The 27,321-nt window shown below is 32.4% G+C and overlaps 1 protein-coding gene across 2 annotated transcripts; it reads left to right on the forward strand.

Moving 5' to 3' along the window:
* The first annotated feature begins 205 nt into the window (after window positions 1-205).
* On the forward strand, window positions 206-27,065 carry LOC136990677 (fas-binding factor 1 homolog). 2 transcript variants are annotated; one of them, XM_067289086.1, is made up of 21 exons: window positions 206-277; window positions 672-752; window positions 4,022-4,096; window positions 6,505-6,625; window positions 9,430-9,540; window positions 17,822-18,145; window positions 19,322-19,403; window positions 19,476-20,043; window positions 20,153-20,253; window positions 20,324-20,371; window positions 20,451-20,609; window positions 20,695-20,802; window positions 20,876-21,015; window positions 21,452-21,570; window positions 21,641-21,763; window positions 21,831-21,974; window positions 22,049-22,267; window positions 22,331-22,468; window positions 26,551-26,650; window positions 26,719-26,828; window positions 26,895-27,065. In XM_067289086.1, the coding sequence occupies exons 3-21, from the start codon at window positions 4,031-4,033 to the stop codon at window positions 26,964-26,966; spliced, it is 2,853 nt and encodes a 950-aa protein (XP_067145187.1). In that variant the 5' UTR covers window positions 206-277; window positions 672-752; window positions 4,022-4,030; the 3' UTR covers window positions 26,967-27,065. The 2 variants fall into 2 exon arrangements, with proteins under 2 accessions (XP_067145187.1, XP_067145188.1); XM_067289087.1 differs by lacking the exon at window positions 206-277 and adding an exon at window positions 343-482.
* The last annotated feature ends 256 nt before the right edge of the window (window positions 27,066-27,321 follow it).

Consider the following 27,321-nt stretch of genomic DNA (forward strand, 5'->3'; position numbering starts at 1 on the left):
ATCGAGGCCTTCTAAATTTTCGAATGGTTTTGATTCCCGTACAGGAGGGCGTTCTTAAATGTCAATTAATTCTCCTTTCGCCGATCGGATGTTTATTCATTTATTATTATTATGGGACAAATGACGAGCGACGAATTTAGGGCAAGGCATACAAGATAAACAAGACGAGAAAAATAATAATAATTAAAATTAAAAAAAATTAAAGAATTAGTATACACGCAGCTCCTCTAGCGGTGAGTTTGAGAACTATAATCGGAGGGACGTTCGATTTCTGTTGGTAGGAGGTTGCTTAAAAATTTAATGATTTAATTGATTTGTTACTAAAATTAGAATAAAAATAGCTTCCAAGTGGTTAATAGTATCGTTTTGGTTCATTTAATAGATAATTAAGGCGGTTTCCGCGTGTTTAAATCGTGTGAACTTGGAGGAAAAGAGTAAATGTTAGGCTTATAAGGCATGCAATCAGTAGAAGTTACTTTTAGGTAATTGCTTGTATTTTTATACATAAACAAATTAACTGAAAGTAACTTTTACTGAATTGTTTTATGTTTTGTACGTGGAATACTTTGTTTTCTGTAGAAAAGTGCTTCTAGTGTTATGTTTAATACTTTGTTTGTTTTATATTTTTGTATATTTTGTTTTATAATGAAAAATTTGTTTTTTAATTATAGAGGCAGCTATTAAAAGGATATAATTGGTTGAAAATCAAACTTGACCATATGATATAAGGGAAAAGAAAATCAGAAATAAAGGTTTGGAATGTTTTTTTGTGTTGTTACTTTATACTTGTTTAAAATGGAAGTAAAATTGCAGCTCTAAATGAGATGGTTGGGACCTTTCGGAGTTGTTGACCATACCCATAGGAGCAAAAAAGTCACAGGACTTGTATTTCTACACAGGGCTGGGGAGTTGGTGGAAAGAGACACAACTCCTGACTCTCGAGTCTTTTATTTTTAAAACTGATTCCAACTCTCCATTTCTGCCTCTATGTGTGACCTTCCCAAGATGTGGCTTCCCAAAGTCGGCTACTTCTGGGTTGCATGTGTTCGGAAGTTCTGTTGCTCTGCTAAGTGTATTGCATTTAACTATTTGACCCGGGTGTCTATGACAACTTTGAATAACCCACTTGATTGTTTGTGGAGTACTGGATGTTACATAGTTTTAGGAGGGCGTGGGGCTCACCCCATGAGGGTGCAAAAGTTTGGGCAATGACGGGAATTGAAGCATTGTGGAGAACGAAGAATAGGCAGTATACTGGTTTGTGGTAAAAACCGATTTTTAGGGGTGAAGTGTCACATGTGCGGGTATGGTTTCACTAACTTTTTTGCTCATACTGGGGATCTGTAACTCTGGGGTGATGGCAAATCCCTCATTCAGAGTTTGCATCTTATCTACTTTTGATCATTGGTTCTGTGTACAAAATAATTTGGGAATGGTCTACAGCTCTGATAAGGTTCCAACTGCTTCTGTCAGAGTTACAATTTTATAAAAATAGATACATGTTAAGAGAATACATTTCAGAACATGATTGATCCTTTTAGTTACTGTAATTTATATTTGCCTAGTTTTGTGTAAAACTGAACAAGAGAGTGCTATTTGTTGAGAAAACTTTCAAACTTTCTGTTTTGAGTGGGCATATAGTTGAATGTGACAAAAGTAATACTTGTTTGAAAGCAGAAAACATAATTTACGACATATCTTAAAAAATGTCACTTTATAAAAGCACTGGCAATTACTGTGTGGTAGTAAGGTCTAGTATGTATAGTGTTATTACAGAAATGTGTAATATCAATAGCAGCAAGTGATAAGTTTGTAGCAATATGGCTCTCACAAAGTAAAACCATGCACAAATGAGAAATAGAATCTTTCACTTGTGGGACAGAAAATCTCACTCTCACAGATACCCCGGTACTGACTTTTATCATGGTTTGATATTCTTGCTTTAAGCTGTATTTATGCATTAGTTTGTTTAGCAGTATAATATATATATTTGAAGAAGTATAGTTGAGGTATATATATTACATGTGCTTTCTTCGGTGTATATGAGCAAGGTACAAACGGACACTGCTAGCAGAAAGTGACAGAGGTTCCACCACTCCCGTGATGCTTTGTGCCTTGTTTGTTGTTTTACATAGGTGAATACTAGTGTTTCTCAAATGGGATCCTGGGATCCTGGTTGTTTTTTAACCTGGGAAATTCTTTTCATTCCAGGAAATCCCACAAATTTCTTAAAAATTCACTTTTTTCTTATTTTGTGTTAAGGTTGAGGAAATTTTGCAAATAGAAAGTATAATGAACTCATAAACTGTCAGAATTCATTTGTATTTATTAATTTCAAACCTATTCATTAATTTTTTTAAATTTTTGCTTGTTATGGCATGTCACAAATGGTCAATAATCAATATGTAGCTTATTTGTGGCAGGACTCTGAAAACTTCTTTACTTGTCAGAACCTGTAACATCTGGAATAGTTGTGCTTATCCTGTCTTAATTTTTAACCATGCCCAGTAGCTTCAATAACTGTAACACCAGGTTGTGCAAATTGGGTAAGGATACAAACAAGTACGAAGTCTGCAAGTATAAAGTTTTTCTTCATAAACCTGATTATTAAAGACAAACGAACTGCCGAATTATCGGGCTATAAGCTTGATGTTTCTATTAAAGTAGCTGAGGTAGACAAATCAAGAATACTAGAGAGCAAAAGAAGTACTACAATCTCAAAAACAAACTAGAAATCTTCTAGGGTGAAAAAACACATAACATCCGTCTTCTCTTAAATGCATTAAAGATGATTCCACTCCCATCAATTGAACCGGAAAGGGCATTCTCGGTAGCAGGACTTTTCGTTACTAAAATAAGAATCAGATTGTGTGATGGGAGTATTGACCATCTTTGCTTTTTAAAACCTTTTATAAAAATTTACAATAATATTTTGTATTATGTTTTATTTAAAAATGAAAATTACTTTTTAAGTTAGAAGTTTGATCTAAGTTCATTTTTTTTTAAATTTTCAACTCAATTCAAAACATTTTTTGTTTTTTTTTTGTTGTATGCTTTAATAAATGTTTTCTATTTGTGAAAATTTCTACATAATTCAAAGTTAATTTTTAATATATATCTTACACAGCATTATTAATATGATTTTGGAGGTTGCAGAACATATTAAATTACTTTAAAAAATTAAAAATAATTATATCATTTGATTTCAAGATATTTTGTATATCTTAAAAATAATTAATTCTATCCCAGGATTTCCCAGAATCCTGGGGAAACAGTTCACTTTTTTCCTGAAATCCCGGGACGAACAACCGGAAAATGAGAAACCCTTGTGAATACATATTTGGGGATCGTCTGTTATACGTACAGTTAAGGGAAGGATGAAGATTACAAAAGATACAGTACATACTACTGGGTAGTCGAGACATTGTCCAAACAAACTATTTTTAGTGGCATATGAATTTGTTGTTATAAGCCTTAAGCTGTAATATAATAAGCATAACAGCTTAAATATTTGCAGAACTTTTTTCAAAGTAATTTCTTCAATGTTGGATGCCTGTGAATTATTGTACATGTAATTAATGGATGGCCCCTTAATACACACACATATATATATTTGTTTATTTAATATAATAAACTTCATATATGATATTTTTTAAAACAGTTTATTAGCAACAATAACTGATTGGCTTCTTTAAATAGTCAATTGGTTATTGTTAATACTAAATTATAGTGTTAAAAAATTTAAATGATATAGTTGTTATAGCTTGTACAGTTTTAGTCTATATTTATTTGTTTATTCACTTATTATACCATTCTCTGTGCTGTCTACACTTATTATAAGCCTAATTATATTGTAAGTAAATGGTGCATACCTCTATTATGATTAAAATTATTGTATTTATAAAATGATCAAAAACTTTTGTAGTTAACAAAATAACTTTGCTTTACTGTATGGAAACAGCTACTTCAATAGTTAAATTTAAAGTAATTAAATTTAAATTTAATGTTATTTTTATTTCAGATGTACTAAATGGATGATGATGATGATTTTGATATATCAGAACCTATCGAAGGAGCCAATACTAACAATTTTCAGGTAATACCATCTTGAATCTGCATACCAGTGTATAATTTTGATAAATAAAAGATACTTTTCTGGCCATGAACTATGAACTACATATATTTTTATGTAAAATAAAACTGTAATTCATTTTTCTAATGACCAGGAAATTTCTTACTATCATGCGGGGTCTGGATTTTTTCAGGTGTTCTCTCCTACTTGTGAACAGGTTAGGTTCCTGAGGTTTTGTCATGAGTCGAAATACTCTTAAGTAGAAAACTAACCTAGAAAGTACATTTTGTACACAGAATAAGTACTTATTTTTAGTGTTTGAACTTTCAATGTACTTAATAGAATACATTATGCTTGTTTACCTACTCACTATGGCTTAGTAGCAGATATTTCAAGTGCAGGTTTTTCACCTAACAGACTTAGTTTTATAACGTTGAGATTAGTTTCCATGGTAAGAGCATCACACTTCTTGCATTTATCTCCACTGCTATATTTACTATTGTTTTGGATGCATTTTTGAAACATTAATTGTAAATTAATGTTTCAAAAATTGCAAACAATAGTGAAAAACACCATTACTCTAATGCCACTTCAAAAGCGGTGATGGAACATCAGAATTCACAAAAAACAAACGACAATATTCAATAAAAATAAATACACATTAATTATTTATTACTGGCTAGCCTGAATTCAGCACTACCCCACAAGTAGCAAGAGAACTTCAGAATTTGTGCAAAATTTAAATTTTAGATGTAAAGTCAAATCGTTCATAAGCCCGAACATTTGTATGTAGGAGAACACACGTAGTTTGGAAATCCAGATTCTCACAAGTTTTATTGATGATATGAATTGGGATGACGTTAATTCAATCAGTAAGAATGGCAACATTTCTCACATATTATGTTTAAATGTAATAAACAAAAATATAACTAGCAATAGGTTATTTGAATGAAAAAACAACAGATTATTCTTCTATTGAAATCATTTGAAATATCTAAAATGATTAACTTGTCTCCATTTTGATACTTTTTAACATAAAGAAAAATATTGAAGAAATTGTCTCTGTCTGTCTACATTTGAAATTCCATACCAAAAAAAGTGTTCTTAACTCTACAAATATTTTATCTACAGAAGAACAGTTTTGTCCCTATTGAGAAACACTGCACTGATAGTTTGGCAAGCTAATTAAACAAGTTATAAGGTGTTTGTTTTGATTTACAATAATAATCAAAACATCTTATTGAACCTATTGTGGTATATACACGTGTATTAAAAATTATGGAAGTATCATCCCTGCTTGCTTTACGCACTTCAAAAATTTCCTTGAGTGTCATCGATTCCTGGTATCATTCCTCCTAATTTTTTATGATAGAAAAATATTTGTCAGGATTTTAAGTTAAATATTTTATATCAGTGATGGGTAATCTCTTCCGGACATGGGCTAGAAGGAAACTCTATGGGCTTACAGTGGGACTCTGTGTTGTTCATGACTCATATAAACACACATTTATTTCTTTACATGAGATTGCATGTTAAAATTTTTAATTAATGTTGAAAATATGCCATTTAAATAATGTGTATAGTCTATATACAGAAGTCATTTAATTTTTTAAAAATATTAAGAATATAAAAAAGAATATTTTAAAGAAACACAGAAGATAATGAAGAAAAATAGCATTCGGTGCAAAGTTCTTAATTACAAGGATATGCAAATGCCAATAAATAATATTTTCTCTCCATTTACAAATCAATAATGTTTTTAAGTTTAGTTGCAGGAATAAAACAAAAATATGCATATTTAAAACATTCTTAAAGATTAATGTAAAAATAAAAGAACCAATATAATATTGCTGAATTCTTTACTTTTTAGTTATTTAAAATTAAAATTAATTTAATTACAATAGAATTCACTTGCTGTAATCACTTCAGGACTTGCTCTGTTGATAATATTAACTGACTGATGATACATTAAGCAGAATAAGTAAATATTAAAAGGACATGTTAAAACAATTTAAACATGTATAACTTAAAATTTATTAATTATCATAGTTATTAATTAATAGCTGAGGTAAAAAGTGCTAGCAATTTAAACCACTATGCTGCAAGCAAGTAATGACTTAAATGATTAATGTTTAAAGCATTGTCTGAGACTGACAGTGATAACTAATAATGATTGCATGTTATCAACTGCTTACTGAACTAATTATGTGAAAAAACGGTTTAAAAAATGCATATTTACCTGAAAATAACTATAATTAAACTCTAATTATAAATAGAAAAATGTATTTTAGCATGGGTATTTTGAGCTTTATTAATTATGATAACATTAGACGACTGAGAACAATAAGTGGATATTATCACATTTATTAATATTTGAAATATATGTATGTATAAAAATTATTTCAACATATTAAAAATATTATATTATTTAGGATTTGGATGATTTGGAAGATGATCTTTTTGGAAGTGCCTTGAAAAAGAAGTTAACTTCGAAATTTACTTCATCGTCACAATCTGCTGCGTCACCAAAGCATAAGTCTGTAATTTCTGATGGTAAAGATCTTTTATTTATACTGTTTATTTATATATAAACTCTTTGATATTTCAAATTTGTTAAAAATTAAATAAAATTTAGTTATATAAATGCTTTATAATAGAACATATTAATAATAAAATATAAAACTTCACTTATTAATATATTTAGATAATAAACTTGAACAATGTAGAATGTCTGTTTTATTTTTAACTTACAACAGATTTATATTTTATTTATTGTTGTGTAATAACGTCAAAAATTATCGGTAACAAGAGTTTTTCTCTATACAAAGTGTCCAGTTAACCATCCATCCAGGGAAAAAAGGTCTTTCTGGCATTGTGTGAATGTATGCATATGATGCATGTTTGTTCCATTGCTAAAATAACTGAAGGAAATCAGTTTAAGACAATTTAGCATAACATAAAAATAATCTCTGACTGTAAAGGATAAAGATAACATTGCAGAAATTGATAAAAAATAAATGAGCTTTATTTTATTATAGAACTTGTTCAAAATGATTGCCTTTGGTATCAATACAAAAAACAATGGTCAATTGTGGCATTGTGGATGATGCAGCATTTCTGGTGTCAGTTTCACAGGTCTGTCATGTGTGTCTAGTTTTTCTACATCATATGGCACTGTTGGGTTTGCATCATAAACTAGTGCTTTTAAGTGACCCCATAAGAAAAATTTCAGATGGGTTGAATCTGGGGAACATGATGGCCATAAAACTATCCAACGCTCACTGTTCTGTGAACCTCTGACATGCATCTGTCCAAAAATGAGGTAGCTTGCTATCACGCCGGTACTAAACCTTATGTACATCAATCGCAAGTTATCAAGTCAGCAAGTTTTTTGTCCACTGTCTCATTTAAGACATTGAGATATTGGTCATTATTCAGGATGCCATCAATGAAGGTAGGATGATGAAACTGCTCATCCCAAATTTGCACTGAAAAATTTGCTTGGTATGAAGTATGTCATGTGCATTGTAGAGCATGCTCTGTTCAGTGGTGCATACTGTGATGTCTGTATACTCCATTCCAGCAAAACAGTGTCTTTCAGTCGTAAAATATGCCAAACAGTCATAGTTCACCGTGCTGTAAATTTAACATCTTGTTGCATCACTCAAATTACCATGTGGCAACCTCTGCTTGTCATGCCGGTTGCAAATAGCAGCAGAATGAGTGCACGTCATAGTGATGTAATATCTAGTGTGATCATGTCCACCGCAGTCTGCAACCTAACCTAACCAATGCTGGAAAGATCTCTTTTGCCGCTGGATGGATGTTTAATTGTACATCCAATATATCTGTTATAATGACCACAAAATTTGACAATTATATTCTAGCTTGAAAGAGTTTCTTATTATTCAAATTAAATATTTCAAGAAATTGCATATTTTTCTGTTTTCTTAGATTTTAGTGAATTTAACAGAATTTCTAAACATAATTCCTCACATTACTTTATTGTATTGCATTTAAATATTTTCTGTATCCTCAAATCATCTTTTGGCATTTGTTTAGTTCATTGTCTGTTTAGTTTGCAAGAGAATGGATTTAGTTCTGAAATCCCGTTTTATTGGAAACTTAATCATCACTACATAATGAGACCATATTGTCATACAGAAGATACCAATTTATTTTACCAAAATGGAAACTTATTCAGTGATTTCTTGTTTTATCATGTAATACACATTTACAAAGTTTGATCAAAAATTACCTGGGCTATGCACATATCTTTATAGTTAATAAGTGTGGAAAATTACTGATATCATACAATCATCAGTTGTAAGTTGACTGCATATCGAAATAGAAAAATTGAATCACAGAAACAGCTTTTTCCCAGCAATTTTTATGATGGAATCAATTGAAGTGCAGCACATCTGTGTGAAATTTTACTTTAAGCTTAGAAAGACTGGGACAGAAACACACAAGTGTTCCATTGGATTCTTGCTTTTTCGCAGAAGTTGACGACGATGTATCATATTAATGCACCATTTCACTTTCCCTTTCTGGTTTCACCATGTTTGGCAAAGAACAAAGTTGTTCTGTCAGTTCCTTCCCACCATACCTATGCAGACTGATCTAGTGTGGTTTCTTTTCATTCCCAAACTGGAGAGCTCATTAAAAATGCAATTACAAACTGTAGAAGAGAAGAAAATTCGGAAGAAGATCTAAGACCAATCCAAAATGTGACTACAATGAATGCTTCCATAAGTAAAAAGTACCTTGGCAGTGGTTTGTAATTGCTACAGGGGATTATTTCAAAGGTGACTATTTTAACATAGAATAATTTTTTTATAAGTAATAACTTTATGATGCTGGTCAAGGTATTGCTTGATTATACCTTGTAACTGAAATATATAAACTGATATAATACATTTTATTTCAACTTGCAACAGATGTGTTTGCTCTTTGCTTTCAAACTAGAAACAATGATGATACATTGCACAATAAAACATTTCTAATGTAATTAACATCATTTAAATAATGTTTATTTACTTAAAAAGGCTCCATCTCGAGAGATTACGAATGTAATGAGAATCTTATTCTGTGTGCTTATGATGTCTAATAACTGGAATTTAATTTAAAAAATCTTTAATTTCTTTATAATTGTATAATCATATATATTTAAGTTTAATTTAATAATAAATTTAAATTTTTCAAAATGCATATTTACTTATGAAGTGATAGCATTTAATCAAGGAATGTTTTAAAAAGTCTGTAATAAAAATTACAAGTTTAAGTTAAATTTTTGATGATTTATTTATGTTTTGGTTTTACTCAGAAGAAATCCACTGTTTACTTCATTTTCTCAGAATTTGATGATGAAGATCCTTTAGCTGGATTATTATCCGATGAAGATGAAGATAAACCGAAAACACCTTTGGCAAAGAAAAGATCTGTACCGTCAACACCTGATAAAAGAGGTAATTGTAATTATATATTGAAGATTATGAGAACTCCTATGGGCACTGAGAGGGTTTTTACTTTTCAAGCCTATTGTGGATTTGGCCAGGCCCACTATGGGACAGTCATGTGGTGAGGTAAGGAGCCTGATATATCTGGGAAAAACTCCATTGTAGGCCTGGTCAAATCCATAATGGGTTTGCTAAACAATAGAGCCTTTTTAATGACCATAGAATAGAAAGAGTTTAATAATAATAATAATAACAACAACAACACTCCCGTGGTCACCACCTGGTCATGGTGGGAGAGCCTAGTAATTTTACCGATCTATAGAGCAATGCAGGCTGGAGCACAAGCTCCCGGTAGGGACACCCATGCCAGTAATATCCCGTTCGCACCAAGCATTTCAATCTAGACTGTGAACAAGGTCGGCGACTATGCCTTGGTGTAACCTCTCTCGACCATTTCAATCTCAACTGAAATGATGTTCAATCACGATCGACTCGAGAGTTCTTGAAACTAGATCCAGTCATAAGAGATATCCCACAATCCCATGTGCGCGAGAAAATACAAGATGGCTACAGAGAATGTATTGGGCTATTGGCAAAGAAATAAAAAAGACGTTTGGAGAGATGACAAGATTTTTGCATTGTTAGATATATGGCAAGAGAAAGTAGATGACCTATGCAAAGCCAAAAGAAATAGGATGGTATATCAGGCGATGACTGTAGCTATGAGAGCATGGATATACAAGAACGTGGGAGCAGATACAAACAAAAATAAAGAATTTGACTGCAGAATATCGGTAAGTGGAATAAAGATATGATTATCATTATGGCATTATACTTCATAATCTATTTAACTTTGAGACATTAAAATTTTAAAAAGGTTATTAACCCTTGCCTGACCAACTTCCGGTTAACACATTTTGTGAGTGACGAGGTCAATATAGGTCAGTCAAGGTCACTCAGACAATGTTGTTATTTTAAAAATTTACCAAAAATTGAATTATTATTTTTATATTCATATGAAAAAAAGTCACATATATTTATTAATATTTCTAGTTTTAGACGCAATATTTTTTATTACATTTTATTAGAGAATTTGAAAAATATATATTATTACTGACATTTACAACTTGAAAATTAGTGACTTTTTGCCATTTTTTGAAACTGTCATATTTTTCATATTTGTTCTATAAGCACAAACAGAATAGAGTTAATCTTAATCTTGAGAACAGAGTTAGATCAACGAAATTGAAATAAAGAAGTGAATTGTGTCAAATGATTGTTAATTGCGTGACTTTTTGTCAGATTTAATACTCTGGTTACGTTATTTGTTTCTGGAACTGAGCCAGAACTAGATAGGTGTGCAGCTTTAATTATATAACTATTAATAAATATACAGTGGTTCCAAAAAATTAGCACAACTTTCAAAGTAATGCAGAAATACATATTATTTCATTATTCTAATATTTTTTCACACCACTGTAAATTATAATACTTTATGATAAATATTAAAACTACATAATTACCTAAATTTATCTTTTCTTTTATTTAACAAAGAAAAATTTGCAGTTGGTCCTAGTGGTGGACAACCCTCCACTTGGAAATTTTTTGAGAAAACTCACCAAATATTGGGATGCTTGCCTGTTAATGACACAAGCCTGATGCAGGCCAAGCAACTTTGCCAATTTTAAATTCCAGTGTAAATTATACAAAAACACTCAACATACCTAATACGACTAAATTTTCATCTTGTAAGTTGTCTGGGTCCTGAAAACTTATTCAAAAGCTACTGCCTTTTAGCACATTCAGTTTAACTATTTTATAGCTCAAAAGTCAGAGCTACTATAGTATAGAAAAAAATTAATTAGAAATTTGAAAAACTGTGATACTGACATGAATGTACAGAATTGTCGAACTTGATGCTAGCTAGGTTTTTTAAACCGTGCAGCCTTATTTGCATATTTCAGGACCATATACCCAGCATTGTAACCTGTTTTTTGTACTTAATATGCTCTTATCTCTTATTTACAAACTTATTTACAATATTACAGTTACTGCAGAGGCTGCATATGCTGTTTCCCAACCTCTAGAACCAGTACTACATCTAAGTACACCATCAAAGAGATTTGAAGAAAGCAGGCAACGGAATAAAAAACAGAAAACTAGCCACATTGCTGAACTCTCACAACTTACTCAAAAGCAGCATGAGGAAACAAGAGATGTTGATAATCGAATTTTATGTTTATTAAAAGAACAAAATGATCTCTTTCACCAGAGTTTAACAATGTAATTGCTGCTCTTTTAAATAAGAACAAGTAAACAAAATGTGTTTATTATTGATTAATCTGATATGAAATAAAATCTGAATTATTCATTCTTGGTTTGTGTAAGTAAATAAGTCTTATCTTAGTTGTTAAAGTACATGACAAGTGCATTTCTAATTTCTTGTGCTGACTGATCATATTCCCCTACTACTGTGGAAGCAGAATTGACAGTAGTCTCATGTTGCAGCTCATTTAGCCAATCATCATGTGTTATCATTTAGTTCTTCACATATGTTATGTAGGATGTAACAAGCCAGAACTAGGAATGATACATTATTTAGGTTTAGTTCTAATCTTCTGCTGATGAATCTGAACCGTGCCTTTAGATGACCAAATGCATTTCCCACCACTCTTCTGGCTCGAGACATAGTGCTGATTTGCCCAATGAGAAAAAGCAATTCAACTACCATCAGGAAATGGCTTCATTAAAGTAGGCATAAGTGGAAATGCAGAGTCACCTAATAAAAGTAGAGGTACATTAACCCCATTATATCTTTTTCTCAGTTCAATATACAAAATGAACACATTAAACATTTGATAGATTCCACTGTTTTGAAACACATGGGAGTCGTCATTCCTCCCAGGTTCGCACCAACATTGACATAGGTGAACTTGTATTTTGCATCACATATTGCCAGCAGTACAACACTATAAAAGCTTTTGTAGTTATAGTAATCAACTGCATGTTCCTTTGGTGGACTGACTTTAATATGAGTCCCATCAATCGCCCCAATACACTGCGGAAATTCCCATAAATTCTCAAATTCTTCGGCTTTTTTATAAACTCTCTTTTTGAGTCTAATTTTTCTATCAGCAGGTTACAAAACTCTTGCAATGTTTCGAAAACTGATGTCTTGCCTACTCCAAATAAGTTTGCAATACTCCGAAATTCCGCTGTGGAAGACAGTGTGTATAGAGCTATTGCAATTCTCTTATCCAGTGGAATGCATTTTTTGTAGTTTGTATCTAGGTGCTCCATTTCCTTAAGGTTGGCACACAGAAAATGGAATGTTTCTTGAGAAACTCAGAAATTCTCCTTCCATTTTGCTGGAGTCCATTCTTTTACAACAGTCCACCAGTCACTGCCTTTTGGAAATGACCAACAACTTGGTGGGGCACGATTCTGCAATACATTACTTAGCAAAATCTTAATGTCTTGATTCCTCTTCTTCATACGACGACGTATGTTGATCAAATGACAACGATTTCTGTTTACAGTCATTTGATTGTGGATGTCTATTAACTTTGCTGCATATAGGCCTACCAGTAACGGATCTTTGTTATTAGCTTCCATTTTGTTTGTTTGTATTCGTGACAGTGCTGCTGCCTGTTTCTAGTGGAACTATCCCAACGGTGCATTCGTTTTACCCTAAATTACCCTAAACTGAGGAAACTCTCAGAGTTCAACCATCATTGAGCTCACTCTTGGATAAAAAAATAAGATGAACGATTCTACGTCGCAGATCCCTGTACTATTATCGTGAAATAGTAATCAGAACAATTCTTAATTCATCGTCTTTAAAAATCTTAATAACTAAAATGAGGATTTTTAGGTTTTATTGGAAGTATTAATTCACATCTGATATGGAGATAAAAAATTAATTAAATAAGCCATTCGCTTGATTGACCGTTACCCTAGAAATGACAGCACTATTCGTGACTTATTGCGAAATTATGTCAGTTTTATCATCGCTTGCAATAGCCGGGTTATTCTTGAGTGAGTAACCAGTGAGTGTTACCTGTGCAAGTGAGTACAAGTAAGTATTACCTGTGCAAACAGCACAACGTTTGACTGGCGACAGTCATAATCCAGATTGTAGGTAAATCAAGATCAAAGTGAGTTGTGGATTGTGTGTGAATGTAGTATAAGGTCTATGGGGAGAAATGAAGCTAAGAGTGACCACACCCACATTCTGTGGAGATATTTATCATGGTAGTAACCAGATCTAAGTTTGATACCAGCTCGGATGTCTCCTGGGTTAACAAAGTCTGCGTGTGTGGGTTAGGCAGTGGCTCACGCTCGAAAAATATGCCAGTCTCCTTTGGTTACCTGTGATGAAAGCAACGCTGGCCCAAGCATGGCTACTGCAATGCCCTCAACAGATGTGAGGAACCAATCTAGCCTTTGTGTTTCTGTGGCAATGCATCCACAGACCACAAAGGCTGGAAAACCACGCCAACGGATGAAATGGACAATGGAAATGAACGAGTTTATCATCCATACTTACTATACCGTCACAAAACTCGAAACAAACATGACAGCATACAGATAACAACTACACCACAGATTCACACAACAATATCCTCATCTCACTGTGACTGAACAAAGGGTTGTTGATCAAAAAAGAACACAACAACTTATCCCACGAAGTTATCAAACAACACATTGCTGATCAAATACATCAACAGACAAAAACATTTAACATTAATGAAGATCAAGTAACCTGCCAGGATAATCCAGCAACAAGCATTGATAATAGTGCACATACAACAATTACCACTAACGATACTACAGACACTTCCTCATCCATCACTGATAACATAGACATAGATTTAGTTAATACGCTCTCACTTATATTTCAGGAAACACTCACTAAATATACAGGTACAGATCTCACACAAAGACCACGAATACCAAAAATAAACACGTCAAAGGAAGTAGGAAAAACACTAAATTATGTAAACATTCACTTACTACCACATTACATTCATTCAATTTCTATACTCTCAGACATTCATACATTAGTTTATGCTGGGGCAGTGACAGTAGTGACACACCATGGACTGAAAGTACAATCACAGACAGATACACAGAAAACACAATTCTATCACAAGCCTGCCTGGCAGAGAAGAATAGAAACACAAATAAATGACATTAGACAGCAATTAGTCAGGCTGACACAATACACTAAAAACAACATAACACCCAAATTAAAGAAACAGCTCAAAAACATTTTCAAGAAAATAAAAACACACACATTACAGAATGCATTGATACACAAAGACAAAAACTTGCAGCCAAAGCACGTAGACAAACGATACAAAACATGTTCACTACGAAAACAACAAAATAAATTATTTACAAACAATGAAAAACCCTTTTACAGACAAATTAATAACAAAACAAACACTGATACACAGCACAGTGGCACACCAACAGAAGAAGAACTCGCAACGTATTGGTTTTCTCTTTGGTCCAGTGCTGTCATGCACAATGCTGATGCAGGCTGGATTGAGGAGGAAAACAAAAACTTGCATAACATACCAACTATGCCCTGTGCTGAAATAAATGTCCACAACATCCACTATGCTATTAACAGAACACACAACTGGAAGACACCTGGTGTAGACAACATTCACAATTTCTGGTACAAAAAGTTTACATCACTGCACCAGGAACTAGCTAAACATCTAACACACATCATCATCAATCCACAAGACATGCCAAATTTTCTTACTCAGGGCATCACCTACATGAAACCTAAAAACAACAATACCACAGACCCCACGCAATACAGACCAATTACATGTCTTCCAACACACTACAAATTATTGACATCCTGTATCACAAACAAAATATACAAACATTTTGAAGAACACAACATTCTTACAGAACAACAAAAAGGTTGCCGTAGAAATCACAGGGATGCAAAGAACAGTTACTCATAGATTCAGTCATTCTACGGCAAGCACACAAACAACACAAAACATACACATGGCATATATAGACTACAGAAAAGCATTCAACAGCATTCACGCAGTTGGCAACTACATATTCTACACATGTACAAAATACATCCATCACTCATTGCATTCTTCCAAAACACTATGCAGCCCTGTAGAACAACACTACATCTCAGGGTTCATAATACTTCCATACAAACAAACCAAATATTCATTAGGTGAGGAATTTATCAAAGAGATTCCTTGAATCCTCTCTGGTTCTGCTTAGCCCTGAACCCTTTATCCAATATGCAATATGGTTACAATATCAGACATGAAAAAACAACACAGTTTACACTCACATCTCATGTACTGTACATGGATGACATAAAACTTTATGCATCCACACAAAAACAACTTCATCAACTCCTACAAATCACACATTCATACACCAAGGACATACAAATGGAATTTGGCCTAGATAAATGCAAAACACTTCACATAGAAAAAGGAATCCTGAAGAAAGAAGATTTTTGCACTTGGAAGACATTATTGAATCCATGGAAGATGGCGAGTTCTACAAGTATTTAGGATTCCAACAGGCTAAACTAACAGAACATGCACAAATAAAGCAAAGATTAATTAAAGAACACCAAAGTAGGTTAAATGCTATTCTCAGAACAGAGTTAAATGCAAAACACACAGTTAAAGGAATATAAACATATGTCATCCCAGTACTCACATATTCTTTTGGAGTTATACATTGGACTCACACAGATCTTGAGCAACTCCAAAGGAAAACAAGACAACACAACAACACTTACTAAGCATAAGCAACATCACCCTAAATCTGCCACAGAAAGACTAACCCTTCCACGTAAAGACGGTGGACGTGGCCTGATTGACATAGTTAACCTTCTGTCATTTTTTGAAACCGTGTTGTATAGTTAACCTTCACTACAAATAAATACAGTTGTTGCAAGAGTTTTTCTACAAAAATCAAGAAACATCACAGTTACATAAAGCAGTTACTTAGCAGATCACTAACACCTTTAATCTTATACTCGCATCATAAGGACACAACACAACATATAAAAAGCATAGACATCATTAAGCAATTGTGGGCTCGAAAGGCACTCCATGGCAGGCATCCTTATGATCTGGCCCATGATTTTGTTGACAAAACTGTGTCAAACAGCTGGTTAGCTCGGGGATGCCTCTTTGGGGAGATGGAAGGATTCATGATTACCATACAGGATCAGGTCATAAATACTAAAAACTACAGAAAACAAGTACATACTCAGAGATACAACACTCACAAATGACATGCAGAAAATGTCACATCATGCCAGAAACTATACAAACATCACCTCTGGTTGCAAGCTCTTGGCACAGACAGATTATTTACACAGACATAATCAACTAGCAAATATAAGGCATCTGTGGAGAATGAATAGGGTGCTTATTGTATGTGTCGTTCTCTCTTCTACAGGTGTCATACCATGCACTACACAAAAGCCTGGGCACATTATAATTGAATAGAAACACATACACTACAGAAGGCTACTATATTGAATACATGTCATGTTGTTAGGAAATTCTTGAATACTGACACTGACACACTTATTTTACTTTAGTTTAGTTTTGGTTGTTATGCCTTGACTCTGGTCCAGCATAGTACACAGCCACCAGTATCAACCGAGTATAACCCACTAAACCCAACATAATAATAATAATGTTCACATAAGCCCTTCTAACAATATTTATCATAGGCAGAGGTTTAAATTCAAGAACCAAAGCATCTTAACTAAGACAGAAATTTATTTCCAAAAAATTGTTTTAATCTGCTCTGGATTTTACACTTTGTTTGGAATTTTATATGGAATTTTTTGGCATTTTGAACTGATTTTAGGCTCTAATAGATGTTTGCTTTGGATCCTAAATTTGTCTTAGTTAAAATGCATGCTCTGGAAATTTAAACCTCCGTGTATAATAAAGATGTTGGAAGAGCTCGCATGCAACCTTATTAAGAAATTGATGGAAGAGGAGTGCTATAAATGCTCGAAATGCATATTGTCATAAAAATTAAATAGTCATTGTATTGGTCACACAATGGTCTTGCTTTCTTCTGGAATAACAAAGAAACAAAAGTTTTATTTGTTTTGCCAATTTATTTTTAAATGTTCTATATTATAACAACTTATGTTTACGTATTATGGTATGTAAAGTATAAAAACAACTCATAAATACATATTTTTATATGTATTATTTTGTGTTTTGATGTACCAAATATGATGTCATTTTAGGAAATGCGGCAGGTGACACACAAAAAGATTTCCAGTCAAAAAAGGCCGACATAATTCTAGACAAAAAAGATGCAGGAATGAAAAAACAAGAAGCCGTCCAGCCAAAGAAAAAAGGCATATTCGACGACGATCTAGACGTTTTAGAAAATCTAGGTTTAAGTGGTTCGACTCAGAAAAAGAATGTGGCCGAAAAGAAACCACAGCCATCTACGAAAGAAAGTTCTTTTATGAAAGATCTTCTTGGAAATAAAAGTGAAGAAAAACAAGAGAAGCCAAAAACGACAGAATTTAAGTTAGACGAAAAATACAAAATGAAAACTCAAGGTTGGTAGAATAAATTTGACCGATTGTATTAATGTAAATGGTTTTAGTAACTTTTAATCTTTAGTCTTTGACAAACATTTGATTGCACATAGAAATTTTAAGTATCATATTTTCCTTTACATTGTTATTGTCCTTTAATTAAGAATATTCTTATTTATAAATTGTATTTTATTACATAAAATATGGTTTAAATTACAGGTAATTATTTCTAATTTTTTAATATTAGAGTAGAAGAACTGAATTACCCATGAAGATTTTGAAAATTTTTTTTATTAAAATGCAGAGTTTTGAATTCCTTGTAATAACAAAACTTCATAAATGACTTAAACCCTACATTTGACAATTAATACTTAAATATTTCTCATGTAGTTTATTTATTACTTAGAAGCAGGTTTAATTAAATTGAAAAATAATCATTCAGAGTGCATTTTTCAATGGTAATTTTTGTTATTTCCTGATGATTAAATGAGTTATTCAGACAATTATTTAGTGCTTACAATGAAATTTTATATTTTATTTGGTTTTCTATTTAAAAATTCCATAAATAATTTGTTTATAAATGTATAGTTACTAAGACCACTATTTTATCACCCTCTCCCCTTATTGAAAGCCCGGCCGATACTGGACAAGATAGTTTAAACATTAGCCGATCATATTTTATTGTCTAGATTTTAGTTTTGCTGTAGTGGATATGTGGGATAATATAGTTTTTAAAATCTTTGTCATTTCAAAGTTAGTTATTTGCCTATTATTTCCTGTGAAAATATGCATATGATATCGTTTGTAACCAAAAATTGTCTGTGTAGAATATTACTCTGAATTAATGAATTGCCTATTCAGTGTGACAAAAATGATGATTTTAAAGAAAGAAATGTGTAATAATTGTTTTAAAATACATATTTATGGTAGAACATCTAAACAACATCCAGTGATGGGTATGTGACTGCCAAACAACGGCTATTTTATTTTGTATGTGATTTTCCTCAAAAAATTACTGCCATTTAGAGGTGGCCTTTATTGGAGGTTTGACTATTAAAATTTTTAATACCGGTAATTACCAGTTGAAAGAATTAATTAAATATCTTGGTGCAATTAATTACGAAAACATTTTTAAAATAAAAATAAAATATTTTGGAAAATAATTCTAATTAATGCAGTTTCTATTAAATATTACAGAGAAAAGCGATTATTTATTTGGTACTTATAGTCCATCTTCGTCTGCGGGAGAAAGAGGAACACCGAGAAGAAGAAATGCGGGGTAGGAAAGAGTGCTCAACAAGCAAAAAATAATTTAAAAACCCAGTTTTAATAATTAGTTACTTCATTTTAGTCTAGACGATAAACCTCAAACTGCAAATGCGGCCATCGGAAGAAGCAATGGTAAAAATGACGATTGGTTATCGTCTGCAAAAGAGGAAGTTCCGGCGATGTCTCGAAGAAAGTCCGGTTCATCGGATTGGTTATTGAAAGATGATGGTGCTACCAGTTCTCCGGGTGCTGGAAGGAGAAGACAGACTGACTGGTTAAATAAAGATAACAAAGAATCGTCAAATGCAATAGGCAATAAATCGGATTGGTTAAATTTTGATGGTAAAACTTCTGTTCAGGCGGAACCGAAAAGCATTACCGATATATTTTCGGCTGATCCCAATAAAGAAAAGGCAATGGTTAGTGAAAGCAGCAATAAGGCTAACGTTAAACAGCCAGAGAAGAAGGAAGTAAAATTTCAGCCTGCAGATCTCGTTACTAACGAAAAATCTTCTCAGCCTGCAAGCGTTGTTTCAAGTCCCATCAAAGAGCAGAAAATAACAAGTGAGCCACAAGCGAATACTCAATCACAAGTAGCTTTACAACTTCAAAATGAAATGATTGAACAAATAGGATCACTTCAATCAATGGTAAACAATATTTTACTTTGTTTAATATTGAAGATCTGTTTTGTATCACGTTATTATAATTATCGATGACTTAATTTAAACATGACACCTTCAAAATATAATATCTTAGGTCACAAAATTACAAATGGAAAAGGAACATCTAACAAACTCTCTCGAGAATACACAGAAAAGGCACGAAGAAGAATTGAAAATGGCTGAAACACTCAAAAAGTAATAAGAATGTTAAATTTTACTGTAGGACTTCATTCAACTTTAATGAATATTTAAAAATTTTTTTTAGAGAACAACGAAACATAATGGAGGAACAATTTATTCAAAAGGAACAGAGGTATTTCTTGTTATATTTTTTTGTTGTATAGAAATATAAATTGAAATTTGTTACCAAAATAGTCATTTCTAAAAAACAGAACAAAAGAAGATTATGAAGAAAAAATTAAGAAATTTGAAAGATTGGTAGAAGAATTGAAAATGGAGAAAAACGAATTTACCAAAACTCAGAAAGAAAAGTACGAAGATGCAGAACTCAATCATCGTAAAGAAGTACAGAGGCTTAAAGAATTACACGAGTAAATAAATTTTTATTAATTTGAAACAACCAATTTGTTTGTTCATATATAAATGTTTTATGAACAAAACACTTTACTTTTCTAGTCGCGCCGTTGCCGCGATGAAAGTGGAACACGAAGAGGCTCTGGCGCGATTAAGAGAATTAAAAGATCAAGAAGTCGAAGCCATTTCTAGCACACAGTCTTACAGCAAGTAAAAATTATTCTAGTTAAAGTTATAAATTTGTAAAATTAATGCCATGTCTTAAATGTTTAATTCTTTGTAGAACAATACAAAATTTAGCAGAACAATTAGAAGCGAGAACTTTAGAATTAAAAGAATTGCAGCATACAGTCGAGGGAAGACATCAAGATGCGTTAAAAGAAAGACAAATATTACTCGACACAAAAGAGAAAGATCTCAGACGTAAATATAATTCTAAATTATTTTATTAATAAATATAAAAATGTGGAAAAGATAAATTTGTAAAAGTTTTTTCGACGTGAAATTTTAAATGTTAAGATGATTAGATTTAGATCATACAGCCATATAATAATTTAGGAGATTTAGGTTCATGTTTCTGAATATACAGAACAATATAAGCAAAGCAGAATAGTGATTAAATGTTAATTCTTTTAACAAGTTGGAAATAAATGTACTATTTTAATGAAGGTTAACAAAACCAGTTGCTCTTTCATTCTTTAACTTTTAGTTCTTTTTTGGATTAAATTAGTCGTCTCGGACCATCAGATCTGAGCTTCTTTTACATGGAAGACAAAGAATGTTTATAATGTTTTTATACATTATATGCATAACAATCACTGTAGGAAATTTCAATTCTATATTATAAACTTATTTCTAGTGAGAGAACAAAGACTACTAAGGATAAGAGAAGAGGAGGAGGAAGAACGTGTTCGCTTGCAACAATTAGTGATGAGATTAGAATCAAGATTGCAAATTCAGACAAAAGAAACAGAAGAGGTTTCTATCTTTAAAACGAAACTCGTCCTATTAGAAAAGAAACTGTAAAATTAATTTAAAAAATTTTTAGAACCGTTGGGAACATCAGAAAGAAAAGGTTAAATTAGAAGTTCAACAAAAGTCTTTAGTTGAAGAACGGAGGCAATTAGAGGAGCAGTTAGATTTGGAAAGAAGTCAACTAAAACGAGCAAAAGTAATATTAATGGTTAATTTTATTAGTATTTTTGTTTAACAGTTTTAACAAAAATATCAAACTTCAGGACTCTCTATTACAAGAACAACAAAGATTGTACACTGAAATTGCACAACAGAGACAACAGTTAACGGCGGAAAGGAGTCAGTTCGAATCTCAGATGAGAAAATGGCAGCAACAAGAATCCGAAAGACTTTCGGCAAAATTAAAAGTATTTTATTTCTGAATACTTGTTTTTGAGAGAGTGTTTTGTATTTAAAAAGTCATACTAATTCTCTATTTTAGGATGAGATTAACTTAAATGCCGAACGGCAGTTTCTGCAAGAGGAAAAGAAACAACTGGAAATGAAAAGGCATCAATTAGAACAAGAACTGAAGAATTTACAATTGGACAGGTTGAACGTAGAGAGAGATCTTCAAAAAAATCAAATCGAACAAGAAACAACCAATAAACTCACCCTAGAACTTCAGAAAAAATCTAGAGAAGTCGAGGAAATGTATAAAGTAAGTAAATTTTAGGAATGCTGACAATAATTGTAAGTGATTTTTATTTTAAAAATTTTTTAGTTAGCAATACGTGCCAGAGAGGAGGGTAAACTGGCACAAAAACAGGCTCAAGAGATCGAACTTGCAGCTAATAATCAAATGGGTGGACTGACGGCTCAGTTGGAAACAATTAAAATGAAAGAGCAGCAGCTTTTGGAGGTGAGTTATAAAATTTTAATTATTTCTATTTCTACAAATCACCCGTATAATGATATATGATCTAAAGAACAATACTTTGACAAACTGAATTACAAAAACATTGAATACTTCATTTATCCTCCATGTTTAGTTTTTATTTTAAAAACAAATGGCTGAGATGAAATTATTAATATAAGATATTTATCAGATTAATAAACAGTAAAATGCCAGTTTTGCTCAGCAGTCCTGCATTCTATAAAAAGAAATGAGGAAAAAACAGAGAACATTTCTGTTGTTCCATTTCACATTGTATTGAAAATATGAAAAATTTATAAAATATTTAAAAGCAACATTACTAATTCTGTAACAAAATTTTCCCAAAAGCACTTCCCAATTCATAGAATGCTTATTTGATTTCCTATTAAACATGTAAAAGATAGGACAGGAAAGATTGATAAGTAACAAACATTTTCTATTTTTCCAAGGCTGCAGTGTGGCTAAACTGCTGAAAGATAACTCCAGCAATTTAAACACTTTTCTGGTTACAAATTTTGATAGAAAAAGCATTACATTGTCGGATTCTCTTTTGTCAGGAGGACATAAAGGGAAATTGGCCTCTAATTTGAGTATTAATAAATGGAGAAAATCATGAAAACCACGCGGCCGGGTTATTGGACAGAACTGAAATTTGCCTGGCTAACAGTATGGCAGAAAAATCTGTGACACAATAAGGATGACAAAAATATTAAGGAACTAGCTAATCTGATCAGTTTGTCTGGCATCCAATGCCAGATAAATTTGGTCTACTAGCCAAAGGCTAAAAGAAGGGTATGTAATATTCAAAAAGGACAGGGCAAAAGTGATTGCAATTGCCTACTGCCATGCCCTTTTGGGTGATCATTGTTGAGCATCAAGAGCAGCACCAGAGCATGACCCACCAATGCTGATCCTCCTGGGAAAGAAAGCCCACATGCTCAAAAAGGGGCAGGACAAAGCATCTTTTGGCAAAAATAGCCTGGACTGCCTGGTGACGTCATCCAGAAAAAGAGAGGGAAGCAGTCAACTAAGTTGTCATAGGCAAAAAGAATCATTATTTTGTCATTACCAGGAGATTGTTTCCTAGACTAAAGAAACTTGTCACCACTCAACCAATTAATCACAGTGTTCTGCTACATCTTTTGATTCTGAAACATTATGTGTTGGAAGAAAGCATCACGGCCAGAATGAATTGGTGCTGATTTTGAACTTCTGACAGATGGCAGGGGACCCACCTGCTACATCAATATCAGTGAACATTCTTTGATGAAGTGTTTACCTCACAAGCCAAACCTGTGCAATTCTAGCCTCAATCAATGTTGAATAATTCTTACAAGCTTGCACACCTGTCATCTGTGATCTCGACAACACCCATCTTTTCACTATTGGATATGGCAATACATTAACATTGCATGCCTTGCATAATCCCTAATGGTACCATGCAACATTTCTTGTGTGGGTAACCCAAATTTTCACAAAGGAAATCTGCTCTGTACAGGTGAACTGCATATTAGGGGACTATATTGATTTCCTTCACTGTTGCCACAACAGGTACTGTACATATATAATAATTAGCATTGAATGTTTCTTGAATAGTAATGTACAAGTTTATAAATTGTTGCTTATTGTACAGCATTTTAAATCTAGTCCTTAATTAGAAAAAGAACAACCTGTTCACAAATGCTGACAAAACAAAAATTTCAAGCTATTGTACAGTGATGCTTTATGCCAGTTTTTGTTTCTTCATTTTGTCTGTTTTCTACAGGAAAGTTTTTCATCTTAATGGAGTTCCATTGTCTTAAAATCTCCTCTCTAATCTTGAGAACAGAGTTAGACAGACGAAAGATGAGACTGGATATGGAAACCTTAGGGGCAGGAGGTTCCAATTAACTATATGCGAATTTCAATTCAAACAATTCATGCTTTAACCCTTTGCATTTGCTATTGCACCCCATACATTTGCCAAAAAAGCAATCATTGCATATAGTTTGTCATATGCTCTAGAAATTTTTATTTTAACATTTCTGATGCCATATAGTGAATGCATTATGTTACTATTTTTGGCAGAAAAATTAGTTTTATTTCAGAATCTGAAAGTGTCTATTTATTAATAAGTTTAATTTAATTGTTTTTGATCAATAATAATAAATTAGATTGAGAAGTGGTTAAGGAAAGATGGACAAACTACAATTTTAAAAAATTGTAGTCCAAATATAACAGTAGGCTGTCTTAACTTTCAGATGTAAAGAATAAATAATAGAAATAGAGTAAGCCTCTTCTAATTAGCTAATAAATAACTATTTTTTGAGTATGTTGTACTGGCTTTTCCTTTGCATATACCCCTAAAAAATGTGTTTCATAAATAAATATCTACTTACCATAGTTTGAGGCATTTATATTATTAATTTTACTACTACTAAAAACAGAAGTTCAGTCCAAAATATTACTATACAATGAGATTTGAATGCTATTTGGAATACATAAAAATTGTCAGATATAAACAGTTGCATGTCGTACATCTTCAAATTTTGCTGCTATCCTCTACGTCACTGTGTAGAGAATTATAAAATATACATACACATAGTAAATGATTTTGTGAGGATAACCGGAGGTTATCTGGGTTAACTTTCCACCACTTAATCGGCAAACAGGATGGTAAATCCTGTCCAAGTCGTAGGATGGCTTTTATGAGTAATGGAGATGCGGAGGCTAGACAATCTTAAAATCGTCATCTCCTGTCAGGATTCCCGACACCAGATAGGGATGGAATGCGTGTCCCTATCACGCGTATAGAAATTATGAATAGGAGAGCTATTCAACAAGTGGGGGAGTTTGTATTGTTAACACTAATTAATCCAATCTCAAATAAAAGAATGGAATCGATTAATGCACATAACAACCATTATTTAATTGATAAAAGAAATAGACTATTACACAATTCCAAATATAACATAAAAAGAGCCTCATTTGCCCATATCTGCTTTGAGTTACATGCAGCTCTTGCTGAAAGTGTTAAAAGCAGAAATTATTATTATTTTTACAATTTTTACAATTTTATTTCCACAATTGTGTGAAAATATGTAATTATATATATGTAATATTTAGTAATTTATTTCCAAGTTGGTGCAATAAATTAAAATGACATTTCAAATCTATTCTTTGAAAACAAATTCTCGACCCAGATGGGGGATACCCTATCCTTCCCCGCCATGACAGTACAGAACTGTGGCTCCCATGCATTTTGCAAAATCTACATTTTGGCTCCCACTGAACTCTTGCTTGCCCACCTCTGACATAAAGTAACAAAATAACAATCAACCTTAACAAACTTAACTCTAATTTATCTATATTCCTACACCTTGCGTGAACAACTATTCCTGAGAGCTTACAAATATTGGAAATTGTACTACCTTAACTGTAAGGCTTGAACTTGACTTTGGATAGGTATCAAAGCATTGATGCAGCGGTAGAAGTTTGGGAGGTGGAGGATGAATGTGGGACTCTCTTCTAGTTATGAGCACACAAAGTTATATTATTGCGACAGAGACCGTTGTTATGGCAGTCTGCTGCCGTAAGTTATGTGGCAATTACAATTATGGTGGATTGCCACCTATGGCATCTATGAAATATTGAGGACTGTCCCACATGGCAGGAAAATCTGCCTTTTAATGGGCTATCTGCCCAATAGCGTCCTAGACTCACATGGGATGTGCAGAGAGGGTAAACCGACATATGACTGACATATTCTTCATTTTTGGAGAAAATGTCAGTTTAAAACTTCCTTTCATATAAACAACTTATATAATGTATTTTCTCTGCTAAATTAATTGAACAATCCTGATTCTCACAGTTTTAGTCCATTTTTTTTTCTCACCATTAATGTAGTTATAGAAACAGGAGATGAAAATAGCATTGTTTTCACACTTTGCTACTAACTTTTCAAGAGTTTGTTTAACCTGTAGATATGATGAATGATATAATTGCATATTTATTTTAAGAACTATATTTAGCTTTCACTATAGATCAACAAAATAACTGTTTTACCATCCCAATAATATTTATTACAGCAAAGGTTAGCATTAGAAGAAGAGAAGAAACTAATACAAAGCAAAAAATCTTTTATGCTGTGTGCTAGTTGCAGAGTGGCTATAGGAAATGCATTTCCAGGTAACTTATAAAAATATTCTGATAGCTTTAAGTATTATTATTATTATTTATAATGTTTTTTTTTTTAGCAATTTATACAACAACTTATTTTCCAAACAAAAGGACGTCCACTCCAAATGTAACTGAAAGATCCATCAACGACCCGAATATGTTAATGTGGAAAATTAATGCACAGAAAGTAAGATAAAAAAATAGACCATCTTTTTAGTTACTTAAATAATAAAATGTTATCATGTATTTTTAGGACGACGAATTTCTGGAAGTAGAGGGATCATTTTTAAAATCTTTGACCGACCAAACGGGACAGAACACGTGACACTAGGTTAAATGTTTAAACAAAAACTATATGTATATTTTATATAGTAATATTATCACAGTTATATGAAATGCACAATAAAATATTTCTTATACACGAGTGACTAAATTTCTTTGAATTTCATTTTCTCCTAGTACAAGAAAATTTTGCATAGTTTTTTGTATATAATTGAAAACAAAATTTATTGCAACTGCCATCAAAAACTCAAATGTTAGTATTTCATAAAGTATCATTGACTAGAAATCATTGAACGCAAAATATTTTACGAGTGAGGAAGTAGGTGCAAATAAAACGTGCCTTTGCAGCTAGATATCCCAAAGGCAATAAGACAAAAAGCAAAATCTCTAGGCTGCAG

The sequence above is a fragment of the Centruroides vittatus genome, unplaced genomic scaffold (assembly GCF_030686945.1).
Source record: "Centruroides vittatus isolate TY-2023 unplaced genomic scaffold, ASM3068694v2 contig_1322, whole genome shotgun sequence".
Lineage (NCBI taxonomy): Eukaryota > Metazoa > Arthropoda > Arachnida > Scorpiones > Buthidae > Centruroides > Centruroides vittatus.

Bases quoted from the DNA above. Each gene is read 5' to 3' on its own strand.
- LOC136990677 (XM_067289086.1), top strand. From the start codon at position 4,031: ATGGATGATGATGATGATTTTGATATATCAGAACCTATCGAAGGAGCC. The intron at 6,626-9,429 runs GTAAAGATCTTT...TCATTTTCTCAG, and splicing joins TAAGTCTGTAATTTCTGATG to AATTTGATGATGAAGATCCT. The intron at 18,146-19,321 runs GTTGGTAGAATA...TAAATATTACAG, and splicing joins ATACAAAATGAAAACTCAAG to AGAAAAGCGATTATTTATTT.